Genomic DNA, 17,756 nt, shown 5'->3' on the forward strand with positions numbered 1-17,756 from the left:
TCTAGCCGGTTTACAGTAAAATGTTAAAAATAGGGATGAAAGATTATATTCTTGGATTGTCTTAAAGTTTATTTATTTATTTATTTATTCCATTTTCTATACCGTTCTCCCAGGGAAGCTCAGAACGGTTTACATGCGTTTATTCAGGTACTCAAGCATTTTTCCCTGTCTGTCCCGGCGGGCTCACAATCTATTTAACATACCTGGGGCAATGGGGGGATTAAGTGACTTGCCCAGGGTCACAAGGTGCAGCGTGGGTTTGAACCCACAACCCCAGGGTGCTGAGGCTGTAGCTTTTAACCACTGCACCACACTCTCCCCCTTTATGATTCTCACCATAAAATCATTGGTACAGTGGTCAGTTTTTCTAAAGTGTTATCCAACGGAGGTGACATCCTGGTTGGTATTGTAATTCTTAATATGATATCTATGTAGGTTGATTCTGGTCTTAAGCATTGGGCTTGCTTCGCCGATGTAATATGCCTCTTTGCACTGAATGATGAACATGTGAAGGATCCTTTTATGCTGAATGTTTTTCCCGTATGAGTAACCGTAGGCTCCTTTGAGATGTGCCTGCACAGTTTGCAGATTTGTTATACTACAGAGATGTGTACCATTCTCTTCTTCATGGGTTTGTGTGGGGAGCTTGCTTTTTTATCAATTTTTGTTTCAAATTAGGTACCTGACAGAAGGCCAGCACAGGTGGAGCTGGGAATATTTCTTTTAGTAATTCATCTTCCTGGAATAGTGGTTGTAGTTCTCATATAATTTTTCTTAGTTTTTCCAGCTCTGGATTGTATTTCACTACCAAGGGGGTCCTGTCTGTGGTTTTCTTGTCCTTGTAGTGGAGTAAGTTTTCTCTGGGTGTTTTAAGGGATGAGGCAATATTCTTGGAGACTCTTTTAGGGTTGTATCCATCCTTTTGTTTTATAATAGGAAAAAGGAAAAGAGAGATCATCAAAGCACAGCTTTGCTCCTGACCAGTGGCATTACTGAATACACAAGCCAGGTTCCTATTGGTGGAAGCTGGGGGACTTTTCAAGCACACAGTAGAAACAGTGTGAAAACCCCACAGATTCTACAAATATGCATGAAATAAATTTGCATGCAGTACCTCTATTCTATGCAAATCTCTCTCATGCATATCCATTTTGGGTATCTTGAAATCTATCTGGCTAAGTGTATCCTGAGGACTGGGTTGAGAACCCCTGAACTGGGCAAAGCTAAGAGATCAGACATACAGAAGGATCCCTGATAAGGGCTTACTCTGCCTTGCGAGAAAGTAAGGGGAGTCAGCAAGGCAGGAAAGATTCATTCCATCCTTCTCCAACAACCTGCGATTTTTATCTTTTATTAAGAAATACACCATGATTTTTTTTTTTTTTTTTTGCACCATTCTCAATTCTGGAGGAAGAAACACAGTCTCAAATATAATGGTGGCTCTTTTTCATTTTTTAGGTAACAACCCTCAACTGGATTTTTGGAATCTCTAAGACTGGGTTTAAAAGTCCTTAATTTCATTTTAAATCAATCTGTGGGCGTCAAAACATTAAATTAAAGATTGCAATAAAAGAGGTGATGTCTTCTGTAAGTAGCACAGATCAAAATGCAAAACCAACACAGGGATACAGTAACTGAATGAGACAAGTCTTACAAGTGCGGTAAGATCTGTCCTACAGCAGGGCTTCACAAACCTGTCCTTGGGATCCCAACAGCCAGATGGGTTTTCAGGATATCCACAGTGAAAATGAATATACAAATTTAATACATATTGAACCTCCAATGTTTGCTAATTTATCTCTTGCATATTCATTGTAGATATCCTGAAAACCCAACTGGCTGTGGGATCCCCAGGACAGATTTGGGAAGTTCTGGCCTACAGAGTCAGTTGGAAAGGGTGGCATACAAGAAATGTTAAAAACATATGAAAAGCCTTACTAGGTTAGACCAATGGTCCATCTAGCCCAGTATCCCATCTTCATGGTTGCCAATCCTCCAGGTCACAAATACCTGCTAAAAACTCAAATAGTAGCAACATTCCATGCTACCAATCCAAGGCAAGCAGTGGCTTCCCCCATGCTTGTCTCAATAGCAGACAATGGACTTTTCCTCTAGGAACTTGTCCAAACCTTTTTTTAAAACCAGCTATATTAACCACTCTTACCACATTCTCTCAGAAATGTGTTTCAGAGCTTAACTTTTCTCTGACTGAAAAAATATTTCCTATTGGTTTTAAAAGTATTTCCCTGAAGGAGTGAAGGAGTGGTGCAATGATCAACCACAATCACTGAGGCTCAATGGGGCATACTGGGATGGTCAGTAGGTGAAGCGGCTTCTAGAGAACATAGGAACACATCCCCAAAAGTGATGGGCATGGGCTTTGCCTAGAAAAAGGCCAGATTAACAGCGCCATTTTAGCTAGTGATAATGCTACCGGGCCCTTCCACAAAGCAGCGGTAAGCACTAGCGCATGCTTTCCACAGCAAAAAATGACTTACCACAGTGCATGCTGATGCATCTTGCAGTAATTTTGCCATGTGTATGTGTTACCCATATGCTAAAAAATAAAATTTATCTTTTGGTTTGGGAAGGACATTAATTGGTTAATGTAGCTACGGTTGACATATGCTAACCTGTTTTAATAATCGCATGCTAATGGCAAAATTAGTGTGTGGTCATTAATACCAAAAATAGGAATTTTGGCTATTTTACTCCAGTGGTAAAAATGCTTTAACATGTGGAAATCAGCTGCAATTAGGGAGCGATAAGGCCACTTTTTACTGCTGTTTGAACAAGGGGTCCTTTTACTAAGGTGCGCCAACCAATTTAGTACATGCTAATGATTAGCACATGCTATCCAAAATAATTTCAGTATCCCTCAAGGATACATACTGTCCCCTTTACTCTTTAATATCTATTTGGCTCCTCTACCAATCTACCAATCTATTGGTCTTACCGCATACGCTTACGCAGATGACATCCAGATCATCTACTCTATCGATGCCTCCAGCTCCAACAACATTAGTCTAAATCTAAATTAGATTAAATTCTAAATTAGATAAAAATCTAAATTAGACAAAATAAGTCAATGGCTTCACAAAAATATGCTGTCACTTAGCTTATCAAAAACAAGATGTTTGCTATTTCCATGGAAAGATAACTTACAGCTCACATCTCCCATCACTATAAATGACACTCCAATTATCTCTGTGAACGCTATTAAAATCCTGGGAGTAATTATAGATAGCAAACTGTCCTATCGTACACAAATTAACTCAGTAATAAAGAATTGTTCCATTAGACTAAGGACGATTAGATCTCTTGTGAACATTTTGGACCCTCAATCCCTCAACATTCTAATTCACTCTCTTATTATATCCAAACTTGACTACTGTAATGCATTATATAAGGGTATGTACCAAATAGATATTCACCGTTTACAATTGATACAAAATACAGCCATAAAAATTATTACTAAGAGGAAGAAATTTGACCATGTTACTCCTCTACTGAAAAGTGCGCATTGGCTACCAATTCCACATCGAATTATATATAAAATAGCTATTCTTTCTTTCAAGTCTCAAAATACTAATGAACCGGCCTTTATCCACAAGCTCCTTATTCCACATAAACCTTCTAGAGTCTTAAGATCTTCATCTCAACATCTTCTTTATACACCATCCCTGAAAATCATCAGCATGCGTCGGGCCACTTCATTTCCAATTACGACCCCCACAGTATGGAATTCCCTGCCACTTCATATCAGGGCGGAAAAAAATCTAGATAAATTTAAGGGAAATCTAAAGTGCTATCTCTTCCGAGATGCATATAACTGTTGAAGAGACTTGGAATCAGCCAAGGTTATTTAATAATCTTTATCCCCTAGCTTCCCTATTGTGGTTTACTCTTCTTGTTCTCTTTACTTTTAAATTGTAATTCTCCCCACTTTCCTATTGTTTCACGTTTGTGATGTATTGTTTAGTCTGTACTCATTTGTTCATTGTTTTCCCCCTTTTAATACAAATTGTAAAATGCTTAGAAATCTTGATTTGCGTTTTATCAAAATTTTAATAAACTTGAAGCTTGAAGACGCCCATATTCCTACGGGCGTCTTAGCATTTAGCACTTGCTAAATCAGGTAATGCACCTTAGTAAAAGGACCCCTACATGAGTTGTGATGGACTGTGTTCACATTGATACAATTTCTTTTTAGTGTAGGTTGGTAAGGGACATATTTAACTTCCCTTCCCCAAGCCAGAAGTTTGGAAGACATACTAGAATCTTCTTAACTCTCACCCTTTCTTCTCTTGACTATGCAGATATAAGTTGCAGTCATTGCTTAGAAAGCATTTCATAATTTATAGGTAGTGAAGCAGCTTCACTCTTATGTATGTCAATAGGAATTAAAAACAATTATATAGGCAGTTGATCTGTCTGCTGCAATATGCATAGCTAGGTATTCCTAAGAATATTTTAGCTAGACTTCAGACATACAGAACACTGCAGCCACGGTGGTAACTGAATGCTGAAGAGGGAAGAAGGCACCTCTGTCCCTCATCTTACTCCACTGGTCATTGATTAGACAATGCATCATTTTTAGTCTTCACCTTAACATTCAGATCCCTTAGAAGAATAGCGAAAAATTATGTCTTACCTGACAATTTTCTTTATTTTAGACGCAGCAGTTGAATCCAGAAACGAGTGGGTTCTGTTCATCTACCATCAGGTGGAGATAGAGACTACCGAGCTGAACTCTGCCTCATTGGATGGCAAGTCTCCTGGTCAATCAGTATTGCTCATATCCAAGCATTATAAAATATCCAACAAAACTCCTTTCCCACACCTCAGAACTCAAAATTTGCAACAAATAGCATGGAAACTGAGGCAGCTTACTAACACTAACAAAAACCGTACACTCTTGCAACTGCTCCAAATTACAGATAGGGTGGGACTCTGGATTCATCTGCAGCAAATGAATCCAGAGACAAGTGGGATGTAGCAAAGTAGTACTAAGTAGGGAGGGAAGAGGCCACAGCCTCTGAAAGCACCAAGGCTCCAAGCTGCACATTGGAATGTGCTGCCACACTCAGCCAATGAATGGATGACCATGTTGCTGCTGTACAAATCTCTTCCAAAGAAAAGCAACGGGATTCTGCCCAGAACATTGCTACGGCTCTGGTGGAATGCGCATTAATCATCAATGAAATCTGCTTACTTGTGAGAACATAAGTGGACACGATGGCCTCCTGAATCTATCTGACAAAAGGACAAAATCTGACAAAAATCTGTGCTACCTGACAAAAGGACAAACAGATGATCCATATGCCGAAAGTCATTGGTTTCTTGAAGAAACTGAATTAGAACTCTGCATACATCAAAGAGTAGCAGCAACCAAAACTGCTAGCCATAGTCTTCTTCCCTAAAGGATGAAAGGAAAAGTGACTGATATGAAATGAAGATATCACTTTTGGAAGAAAGGAAGGAACCCTGCCTCAGAAAAGTGGAGAAAATGATTTTGACGTGACACTCTGCAGGCTGAAGCCAATGCTACTAGAAATACTGTCTTGATTGTAAGATCTTTAAGCATAGCCTTATGAAGCAGTTCAAAGACAGCCTTTTGCAAACCCAATGTACCATACTAAAGATCCAATCTAGACAAGGCCTCTGCAGAGGAGGCCTCAGCTTATTGACTCCTTTCAAAAACCACATCACATCTGGCTGTGTGGCCAAGGAAGAATTAGAGATCCTGCCCCTATAGGGAATTGCAGGCCAGGCCCTTAGAAAGTCCGTCCTGTAGAAAGGTGAGAATGTGCGACAGTGAAGCACTAAATGGGCAACAGCCCTCTGTGTACAACAAGCCTCAAACACACAACATATGTGAGCGTACGCAGTTGAAGTAGAGCACTTCTTGGCATGAAGTAAAGTGGTTATAACTTTCTCTGAGTAGCCCTTCCTTCTGAACTTTGACCTTTTAATAGCCAGGCTATAATATCAAAGCAGGAGGGCTCCTCTATCTGAATTGGCCTTTGACACAGAATGTCCTGTTTCACTGGTATTCTCAATGACTCGTCCGCCCACAGCCTGATGAGAGTTGCATACCAGGCTAGTCCGGAGCAACTAGTATCACAAGCCCAGAGTGTCGAACCATCCGATGCAGAACCCTGCTTATCATCGGCCATGGAGGAAAGATGTAAAGAAGAGAATCCTGAGACCATGGCTGAAGAAGAGTATTGATGCCCTCCAAAGTCACATCTCTGTGCCTGCTGAAAATCCAGGGAACTTTGGCATTGCAACTCATTGCCATGCAATCCATGACTGGCATGTCCTATTTCTGCACAACCAATTGAAAAGCCCTCAAGGACAATTCCCATTCTCCTGGATCCACCATATTTCTGTTCAGATAATCTGCTTGAACAGCTGCGGAGATCAGAAGAAGGTGCACCTCCACCCAGCCCAATAGAAAGTGTTCTTCTGCCATCAAAACAGCACTGCAGGTTCCTCCCTGTTTGTTGATATACACCATCATCATGATGTTGTCCAATAACACTCAAATTGCCCTGCCCTCTACCAGGGTCTGGAAGGCAAGGAGAGACGTGTACCACTCTCAACTCCATTGTGCCTCCTATTTGGACCACATGCCCTGTGCGTTGGATTAAAGACAATGAGTTCCCCACCCCTTTAGGCTTGCATCCGTGGTCACCAGAATCCAGTCTGGGGAGGCCAGTGGCATGTCCTGAAGCAGAATAGGAAGATGAAGCCAACAGATCATATTGCTGCAGGCATGTCCAACACAGCAGTTTGTCGTAATCCTGAGACACCATTGATCACTGTGACAACAGAGATTGCTTAAGAGGTCTCATGTGAAAATGAGCCCATGTCCAAGGTCACCACCACTGACCCCAAAACCTGGACGTAATCCTATGTCTGAGGACAAAGAGCTCATTGCAGATTGTGAACCTGAGACTAATCTGTCTTGTCATGAAACAGGGAGAAACACTTTGCTTTGGATGGTGTCAAATTGCACCCTTAGGTATTCAGGAGAGAAAACACCCTGGCTTTGGCTGACTCTCCGGTACAGAGGGAGCCTGAATCAGACAGTCATCTAAGTATGGATAAACTTAAATCCCTTTTTTCCTCAGGAATGCCACTACCACCATGATTTTGGAAAATATACCGGGTTGGGAGGGGGGCATGGCAAGACCATAGGACATGGTCCAAAATTGGAAATGCAGGCCCAGAATGTCAAAGTGTAGAAAACGTTGATGAGGAGGCCAAATTGGAATTATGTAACACATCTCCTTGAGGTCCAAAGCCATAAGAAACTCTTCCGGTTGCACTACCACAATTACGAACTGCACAGTTTCCATGCAAAAGTGCTTGACCCTCAAACACTCATTAACCTTCTTGAGGTCTAGCACCGGATGGAAGGAGCCCCCCTTCTTTGGCACAACATAGTATATTGAGTACCAGACCTGACCGCAATCTTGCATAGGCAAGGGACTAACTGCCCCCAGCTAGGGTACTTAGTGCCCAGCCAGCCAGTACTAGGGTACTTAGTGTCTCTTTGACTGACTCTCTTTTGGTCAAGTTAGCGCTCGGGGACTCCAAGAAAAAATCTGTGATGGGAGAGGTGGAGTTTAGCTTGTAGCCATTGCAAATAATATCCAGGACCCATTGATCTGTGGTAATCTTGGTCCACTCCCCCCAAAATTGGGATAGCTGTCCCCCAAGGAGTTTGCAGAGTGAGTCAGAACCCTGCCATTGTGATGGATGGGGCACTATCAGTCGGGCAGACTGTGAAGCTGCTCTCTTGTCAGCACACTGCTCTCTTGTCAGCTTTTGAATAAACTTAGACTTAGGATTAAAGGAGGGTTTGCCTGGTCTTTACCGCTTGGTATCTCAAAACTGGAATCTGCCCTGAGAGGATTTAAAAGGAGCCCTTGGCCTAGGCAAGCACTGAGCCTTGGAATCCCCAAAATCCTTCACTAACCTCTCCAATTCCTCACCAAGCAAGCGCTTACCTTTGAAAGGAAGCTTCATCAATCGTTGCTTAGAAGCAGCATCAGCTGCCCAATGGTGGAGCCATAAGAAACACTTTGTAGTTACTGCCAACAGCATCTGCTTGGCTGGAGTTCTAATGAGGTTATAGAGGGCATTTGCGAATAGGCTAGTCCTATCTCTGTGTCTGGAAACTCTGAAGGAAGCTGAGAACTAGACTTTACCCACGAATCTGTGACCTATTGAACCCAGCTAAGACAAGCCCTGGCTGCATAAGAGCTACACACTACCACTTGCAAGGCAAGTGCCGACACCTCAAAAGACATCTTCAAGGAAGCCTCTAGCTTCCTTTCTTGAATATCCTTCAGTGGCACACCTCCCTCCACAGGAAGCATGGTCTTCTTAGTAACTGCTGCCACTAGAGCACCCACTTTAGGTAGCTTGAATTTATCCTGCTCCTCTAGAGCCATAGGATAAAGCTGAGCCATAGCCTTTGCCACATGCAGCCCTACATCTGGCGTGGTCCACTGCACAGAAATTAACTCCTGCATTGCCTCATGTACATGAAAGGCTTTTGAAGGCTGAGATTGATGGGAATAATAGTATTAAGCGAGATATAAGGGAAGGCCCATTTCCCGTTATATGTGAGACATACCTGGCCTGGGATATTTTTGCCTGAAGGTCCATCAAGCCCAGCATCCTGTTTCCAATCATGGACAACAAACAAAAGGAGTGGGGTTAGACAATAGCCTTTCCAAATGTGGAGAAGCCAGAAAGATCAATAAAAGCAAAATTTATTGTATAAATCCACAGGGATATAGACCAGACACGGCACAGTGTTTAGTATGCCTGCCTCAGTGGTCAAAAGTACACTGGGCAAAGATGTTATAAATAAAGTCACCAGCACACATAATAAGGTGCCTTGTGGATCTCCAGTTGTCTGAACATGCACAAAATTGAAGGTAAGGAAAAAAACATCACCCAGTTTACTTTTGATCCCTGGAGATAGATAGAGCATACTGGTTGACTAGGAGACTTGCCATCCAATAAGGCTGAATTTAACTCAGTAATCTCTATCTCCACCGGCTGGTAGACGGACAGAACCCACTTGTCTCTGGATTCATCTGCTGGTGATGCTAAGGCCAGACTAGCTTTCCAATTGAATACGTTCCAGCAAGGCCATTAAGCATTAAGGTCTAATCAGGAAGCCTATTTTAAGGACTGTTCTCTCAAGAAAATTCATTTCATAGAGATGTGCACAGGGCTAAATGTTTTGGTCTGTTTTTGGCTTGTTTGAATTTTTTTCCTGTTTTCAGCCTTTTTTTATATTTATAATGCATATTAGACCTTTGATATAAAACACTTTAATTTATACATTTTTAAAGATGTACTAATGAATGCACATCCCTAGCACTTAGTAAAGTCTAGGAAATGTTCCTTTACAGGGGACAGTCCATATTTTTTAACTTAGTCTCTCTGGAATTTGGATTGGAATTGCTTTACCAGCATTTTTGTAGGAGTTGAAGACCCTTTTTATGAAGACATTGTAAATTCATTTGGACCCTTTACAGTCAAACTCTGAGTCAGGGAAACAACTCTGGGCTCTTTTTACCAAGCAGAGCTAGTGATTCCCATGTGGCAAATACAATGAATACCTTTCAATTCTTTGCATTTTCTGTGTGGAAATCACTAGCGCAGCTTTGTAAAAGAAGCCCTCTATGTTCTATTTCAAAGCTCTTACTGGTCAGAGGCTAAAAGTGCTTTTTGGTTTATAATGTATCATAATTTGGGATTATTTCCTCAGCAATGTTGAAATACTATGGATGGCGATTCCTTTAAACACTGGTCATGCTGCTTACAATTATACCCAAATACTTGCCACAAGATGCTATCTGAAGACTGGCAATATCTGGATAAAGGTGATATTCAGCACGGGGATAGCTACCCAGTTAACTTAAGAGAGCTTCGCTGACAAGGTACAGCATTAAAAACAAAATGATGAGAAAGCATGCAAAGCTTTGAATTTGGAAATGCATTCCAATTCAGATATGCCTCAAATGATGAAGTTTTTGATGGAAGGAGAGAGACTGCTTGATATTCCCTTTGTACGTTCTGTAGACACTTTGTTTAGGAGACTCGGACTGAATTGCACATTGCCTCTCCCCTTCGTGGCCTATGAGGGGAAGTCGGGGAGAAGGGCTGGGTCTGGGATGACATACTCACCAGCATTCTGAGAACACTGACTGCTATCATGGGCTTGCATTTTATGTTCAGAAAATCTGAATAACTTCTGTTCTGATCAAATTGTAATGCCCTAGCCTTAAGAGCTAGGTTACAAGCAGCCCGGATTTCTGCATCCAGTAACACAATCCACTTGGACAATTGATATGAATCACATTTCTCATGGAAGAAAGAAATCCTTTTCAAATGATCATGCAAACATACATGGCCATATTTCAGAAGCCATTTGAAATTTGCATATCTGCATGGTGCCATGTCAACAGAGAACATTAGAGCTTTGATGCGACACTGTGAGAAAAGAAACTGATGGTGCCATACTTTAGGTTCATAAGCTGATGTGGAATAACTTAGACAATAAACAGTGCAGTGCACGCTTCATGATCCCTCTAGAAAATGAGACAGTTTCCCCCCTATACAATGAAAGCTTACCCTGTGCTGGAAGAAGACCTCTGATTGGAGACTGCATATGAGTTGTGCACAGCAGAACCAGGCCCAGAGTGTCTCTCCCTCTAAAGCAAAAACAGAAGAGAGAACCTGATCAACCTTGTCCCATTATGTACCAGGAGAAAAGCACTCAAATGCTATCTATTTCAATATCGCTTATCTAGAGAATGAGTTTTCTCCACAGCACTGTTTGTCTATAATATATGTGTCCCCCAAAGGGGAAAGAGGAGTAGAGATATGTTTGCAAACTATTTTTTAAGTTTTACAAGGAAAGATTCACCGTGGGCTGAGCCTGATGAAACCTCAAAATATACAGATGCTGGATCTAATACTATTACCTACCCCAACTGTGGATTCACGCAGCCTCTGTATCATACAACCATGATATGTAAAAAGCCTCAGACACTTATGTGAAGGCTGCTATATTACTGTCACCGTTACTTGTGACTATTGTATAACCATCCACCATAGACTGAAATCGATCATAGGCAAACCTCCCCCCCCCCTCTACATTCATTCTCCAAACAACCTGTGTTATACAGATTTTTCATTACAACACGCAGGGTAAAACTTGACTTATCTGTGCAGCGCCTGTTTCCTATCTGATTCCAACAGGACCCATTTCACCAAAGCTTCATCAGGGGATCTGAAAAAGGTGTTTCGAAAATGAGCCGCATGGGCTTTTTTTTGCTGGTACATATCCTTACTTATATTTCATATGTGCATCAAAATGTTCTAAAATAATTGTATCCGATGAGGATTTGATTTAAAAAAAAAAGTTTAATCATTGAGGAAGCCCAATAAGGAGGATGAAACAGGCCCTGTCGGGTGGATTTTAAGTGCATCCAAAAATGTTTTATAAAAAGAACTGCACCTAAAAGTTACACTGTCTTATTTATTTATTTGGTTTTATATCCTATTCTCCCAGGAAAGCTCAGAACTGGTTACAAGTTTACATACATAGTAAAGTATATTTCAGGTGATGGCAAACATGGCATGGCAAGACCCTGTCTGACAGAGATGGTAAAACATAACCTGACAAACGTGATAAGGTGAGATATAGTATAACATGCATTGTATGACAAAACATAGTATGGCAAACACTGCATGCCAAACATAGTATTATAAGCGTGGTTAACACAGCATGGCAACCATTGTATTATATATACAACATAGCATGGCAAACATAGCACATATACAAGCATAGTATGGTAAATATAGCATGCCAAACAGTGTTATATATAAGCAAAGCATGGTAAACAGAGTATTATATATACAAACATAGCATGACAAACATAGTACATGGTAGATGATGCTGGAGAAAACCGTGACACCCAGATCACAAAACTCCTAAACTGCCTCACGGAAATCAAAAACTGGATGTCCGTTAACAAATTACAACTAAACGCCTCCAAAATGGAACTCCTTTGGATCCGCAAAGAACACTGCAACTATGCCCATCCCTCGCTATGCTGGGACTCGAATACCTTAACTGGAAAAGATCAAGCACGCAGCCTAGGAATGCTCCTTGTCTCCAACCTGTCATTTTCCAACCATATCTCTCAGGCGGTAGCTTCATCGTTTTACTTTTCTGAGTCTGACTTCACCCAACTACTCTATGCCTTAGTCCTCTCCTGCATGGACTACTGCAGAGCCCTATTCAACAGTCTTAAGGCGAAGAACATACGACATCTCTAGTGTGTACAAAATGCAGCAATCATAAAAAAAACCTCCATGCCCGCGATCCTGTCTCCCAGACTGTAGAAGGATTTATGGTTCACTTAGCAGTATTATAAACACGTTACGTCTCTGTTAAGTGGTCTAGAGAAAACCATAACCTCTTATTCAAGTTCAAATATCAAGGTCTAATTATACGACACAAAACCCAGGCTAATGAGAAATATCTTTATTATGAAAATAGAAAAATATAATTCACAAGCCAGCTGCAGAATCTAAGTATTGTTCAAAATATCTAATTACACAAATGAAACTCAGTACATGATTGTCACAATCTAATGGTTAAACACACACACTATTCCTTATAATAATAATCCCTGATTAACAAATGATTATATTATCACCCAGGTAACTTTCCAACCCTTTACCTTTACCACAATTGATTCCTATCTAATTCCCAAGCTAATAAAAGTAATTTCCGTATGCTCACCCTTAATTAGCCTCTCCGGCACAATTAGGTGGAAGAGAAAATTTCTTGTCAGCTGAAAGACGTCAGGAATACCGTTGTAAAAGTTACACGTGTTGAAAATCCTTGATGAGGCTATAAATCATCAGCAATGAGTTCTGTTTATCTGTGCTAAATTCAGAACAGTTTTTAAATGTCCGAATTTCTATCTCTTAGGCAGAGAATCACACGAGGTAACTTACAGGTCTAATTATTGAAAGAAAAAGTTTACATATAGAACATCTGTGAGCAGATCTGAGCTTCCCCGGACCTTATCACAGACTAACTAATTATTAATTAATTAGCACCTTTCTTTTCTTGAATCTCATCAGATGACTTCCTCGGACCAATCCAGAAACAGAACTTGATGAATAGCCTTTCTGTATAAAGTATCATATATGCTGGAAGACCCAGGGCCGTTAGACAGATAAGAACAGAATAATTTCTTCAAGATTCACACTGTCCCATTATTAAAGCACAGATGAATGCCCTTGAATAGCAACATTCGGGTACATCCCCATAATGCATCAGGCAGAAACAGCAAAGCTGTGTACTTCTTACTTCTTGCAAAATTCATGCTGGAAAGTTGCTTGCAGAGAGAGATTCTTGAAACAATGGTTCAGGCTTGATGACATCATAGAGGCCTAACCTTCAGGTGTGAATACGGAAATATCCCTACAAGACTCTATCGTCAAGTCACTGGCTGCCCGTAGCCAAACGTTGTATCTTCAAGGACCTGATGCTAGCGTTCAAATCCTTGCATGACATGATGCCTGGCTATGTGACAGCCAAGCTTCCTCAGTAAGTGTGAACAGGTCCCTCCACTCCCAGGATGAAATATGCCTCAAAACGCCTCCTGGTCGTGCCTTTCAACTGCAAACCGCCAAATGGTGTTCCTACTCCTACTTCATACCGAGCCACTGGAATCAACTGCCCCGGAGATCAGATCCCTTGATGGTCTCCTCAACTTTAGGAAAGCAATAAAAACATACCTTTTCATTTAACTCCCCTGCCACGTTCGAAGGATTACAAAGAAATGGATATCGGTACCAGATCCTCAGTATGTGTCATGTTAGAATAAAACTTGTATTGAAAAATCTTGAAATGTAACTATGGCAAATTGTACCTGTAAACTGTATATTATATATATATTGGTATTAGATTCCTAGTATGTGTCAAGTTAGGATAAAAACTTGTACTATAACTATGACAAATTGTAATATGTTAACCGTTTATTATATATGCTAACCTGTAACCCGTTCTGCGCTCTTTGGGGAACATGGGATAGAAAATGAATTAAATAAATAAATATATAAGTGTGGCTAATCTAATATCGCATGACAGTATGATATGTAACATGGTAGAACCTAGCGCGGTAGACATGGGATGGCAAATATTGTGTAGTGGGCATAGCATGAGAATTTGTAGCACGGTAGACAGCGTAGCAAATATACCCCCTCCCCCAAAAATTAGCATATTGAGAAAAGTAATTATCTGTAAGAATGGTTTCTGAGGTCCTCTTCTTTATTTACCTCTCCCCCCCCCTTTTTACTAAACCACAGTAGAAGCTTTTACCGCGGCCCGGAGCGCTAAATGCTCATAGAATTCCTATGTGCGTTGGAGCTTTTAGCACCCCTGGACGCAGTAGAAATCTTTACCATGGTTTAGTACAAAGGGGGTGGGGGTAATGAAATAATAAAAAGACTTTTTGAAGGATTTTAGATCCAGCATAAATTTTGAGGTTTCACTATATGGTCTATACCAGTGGTCTCAAACCCGCGGCCCGGGGGCCACATGCGGCCCGCCAGGTACTACTTTGCGGCCCGCAGTCTGTACTAGTGCTGCCCACTCTTTGCAGTGTCCTCCGGCTTCCCCCCTGGCCTCCCACTCTTACCTTCAGATAATTACCGCAGCCTGCAGAGAGGATTGCCAGTGCTGTAGCGATCGTTGTAGGCTGCCATCGTCCTCAGCAGCACGTTCCTTCTGCCGCGATCCTGCCCCTGACGTCAGAGGAGGGTCAGGATCGCGGCAGAGGGAACGTGCTGCAGAGGCCGATGGCAGCCTACAAGGAACGCTACAGCACCGGTGATCGTCTCTGCAGGCTGCGGTAATTAGCTGAAACTAAGACCGGAAGGCCAGGGGGAAGATGGAGGACACTGCAAAGAGAGGGGAACATGCAGGCCTTCGGGGAGGGGGGGGGGGGCGCGAGAAGTTCATAAACTATAAAGAGTTTTACCTCATGCAAAATTGTCATTTCTTTAATAAGATATTAACTATTTTTTCTGCGGCCCTCCAAGTACCTACAAATCCAAAATGTGGCCCTGCAAAGGGTTTGAGTTTGAGACCACTGGTCTATACGCATCGTATTTGGCTGTGCATGCTTGATGGCCTGGTGCTTAACACACTAGTCTTGTCAGGGAGACAAACTGAGACTTGATCCTAACCGAATGAGCGAAATGCCACAGGCCACTTGAGGTCTTGGAGATATGAAGAAATTAAATCCATTGATAAATCCTTGCAGAGACAGACATGAGTTAACAAAAATGAATCGCTCGTATTCCTGATGCTTGCTATGCAACATCTAGCTATTGCTTCCTGAGCTAATGCTATTGGAAGTTAGGACAAGGAGAACATCGTCTAATAATGCCAGGAATCTCTCTAATAATATAATTTTATGAAACAACAAATGGTGGGGGGAGTGCTGTTTCATTATTACATTTTCAACAGTGAAGGACAGGCAAGCTCTGTAGGGCTGCAGGAATCCTGCCTGTGCATAGCAACCAAATGCACAATATTGACCCACTGGCAGCAATGCAATTGGAAAACTCTGGATCAGCTTAGAGGAAAGTGTGTGTGTGTGTGTGTGTGTGTTGTGTGTGTGGGGGGGGGAGGGGGGGAATTCTATAAATTAGGGCCAGGAGGTAGGTGCCACAATGAAGTGTGGTTAGTGACAATTCTACAAATGCTCGGTGTGCCTAAGCCATTATGGACTACTAGTGCCAAGCTGCTTTGGTTTCCTGAAAGTTAGGCATGCAAACCTACGTTCCCTCTAAGCGAAGTGCGCAAGCTATCGCTCATACATTTTGCTCACAAAAATATTGACCCAACCTGACTGTCAACCAAAATTAACCCACCCTTTTACAAAACCGCACAAAAGGTTTGCAGCGCTGGCCGGCACGCTGAATGCTCTGCGCTGCTCTGACGCTCATTGGAACTCTATCACGGCCAGAGCAGCGCAGAGCATTCAGCACCCCAGCTGGCGCTAAAAACCTCTTGCGCGGTTTTGTAAAAGGGTGGGTTAATTTTGTTTGAAAGTCGGGTTGGGTCAATATTTTTGTGAGTGAAATGTATGAGTGGTAGCTTACACACTTTGCTTAGAGGGAACTTAGTTTAGGATGCCTAACTTTCAGGAAACCAAAGCAGCTTGGCACTAGTAGTCCATAATGGCTTAGGCACACCGAGCAGCCTTTGTAGAATTGGCACTGACCCCCTCTTCTACAAAGCCGAGCTAGCGGCTGCTGCGCGGTAATGGCCCAGAAGCCCATAGAGATTTAAAGGGCTTCGGGGCTGTTGCCGCGCGGCTTTGTAGAAGAGGGGCTAAGTCAGGGATCTCAAAGTCCCTCCTTGAGGGCCGCAATCCAGTCGGGTTTTCAGGATTTCCCCAATGAATATGCATTGAAAGCAGTGCATGCACATAGATCTCATGCATATTCATTGGGGAAATCCTGAAAACCCGACTGGATTGCGGCCCTCAAGGAGGGGACTTTGAGACCCCTGGGCTAAGTGCACCTCACTGTGGCACCTACTTCCTGGCCCCAATTTATAGAATTCCTCCCTTCCCCCCCCATTGTTTCCTATGAAATCTGCTCAGCTATGTTAAGCTTGATATGCAGCCCTTTCCTAGCAACAGAAGAAAAATCTTCACTTTTTAAGGTTCTGGCTCCACTAGAATAGGAAAAAAAAAGAAAATGGCAAACAGCTCAGAAAATATTCATCTTGAGATACAACCCTGTACAGGTTGACTTTGTAAGTGCAATATAAAGGCTCTCTGATACTCGCTGGCTACGGCAATAGAAAGTTAATAACCAAAAGCATTTGTAAGCTCCATAATGGTGTTGGCACTGGCCACATAAGTGCTTTTTATATACAAAACATTACAGTGGATTGAACAGATAAACAGATAGCATCACTGAATTTAAGTATAAATTGATCAGGTTTAAGTCAGATGTTACAAATTATACATCTTCTGTGTACTGAATATTGGACCTTTAAGCAGCAACGTACCTAGTAGATTTGACATCCGAGGTTAATCATTTTTAACTCCCCCCTCCTCTATATAATTTTTTTTTTTTAGTAATTTTAGTAATAATCCATGAGTCACACAACAAGGGTGCACCTAGGAAAAGGCAGCATCTTAAACGCTGCAGTGAGCGCTAGAACATCAATACACCCATTGTAAAACTAAACAAGTCAGATTAATATAGACCGATCCTACATAGTCAATTATAACAGAAAAAAAATCCTTATGCTTGTTATATACACAAAACACAGATACATCCTCGTCCAGTATGGAATAAGTAATCACAATCTAAAAATAGAAATATGTTCAAAAGTTATACGGAACTGCCATGAAGCCAGACTGCATATAATTCAACACCACAGAAACAGTGACATGTTCCCTAATACTGCGCAAAATATAAAGAAAGCAGATGTAAATTTGAAAAAAAAAACACTGACAAATAACAAATCACCACTTTACATACTAACAAATAGAAATAAAACAAAAAAATGGAAAATAAGAAAATATTTTATTTGGACTAATTGAGGCCAAAACATCCTTCCTCAGGTCAGTATAGTATACTGCAGTTACGCTATACTGTCCTGACCTGAG

General features: G+C 41.5%; 1 protein-coding gene across 5 annotated transcripts in view; it reads right to left on the reverse strand.

Moving 5' to 3' along the window:
* FBXO41 (F-box protein 41) overlaps positions 1-17,756 on the reverse strand; it is a 184,279-nt gene that overhangs the window by 68,897 nt on the left and 97,626 nt on the right. For all 5 annotated transcript variants that reach the window (XM_033953771.1, XM_033953778.1, XM_033953788.1 and 2 more), the window contains one exon: positions 10,669-10,748. In XM_033953771.1, coding sequence (XP_033809662.1) covers positions 10,669-10,748 — 80 coding nt within the window. The remainder of the gene's footprint in view (positions 1-10,668; positions 10,749-17,756) is intronic.

The sequence above is a fragment of the Geotrypetes seraphini genome, chromosome 1 (genome assembly GCF_902459505.1).
Source record: "Geotrypetes seraphini chromosome 1, aGeoSer1.1, whole genome shotgun sequence".
NCBI classification, from domain to species: Eukaryota; Metazoa; Chordata; class Amphibia; order Gymnophiona; family Dermophiidae; genus Geotrypetes; species Geotrypetes seraphini.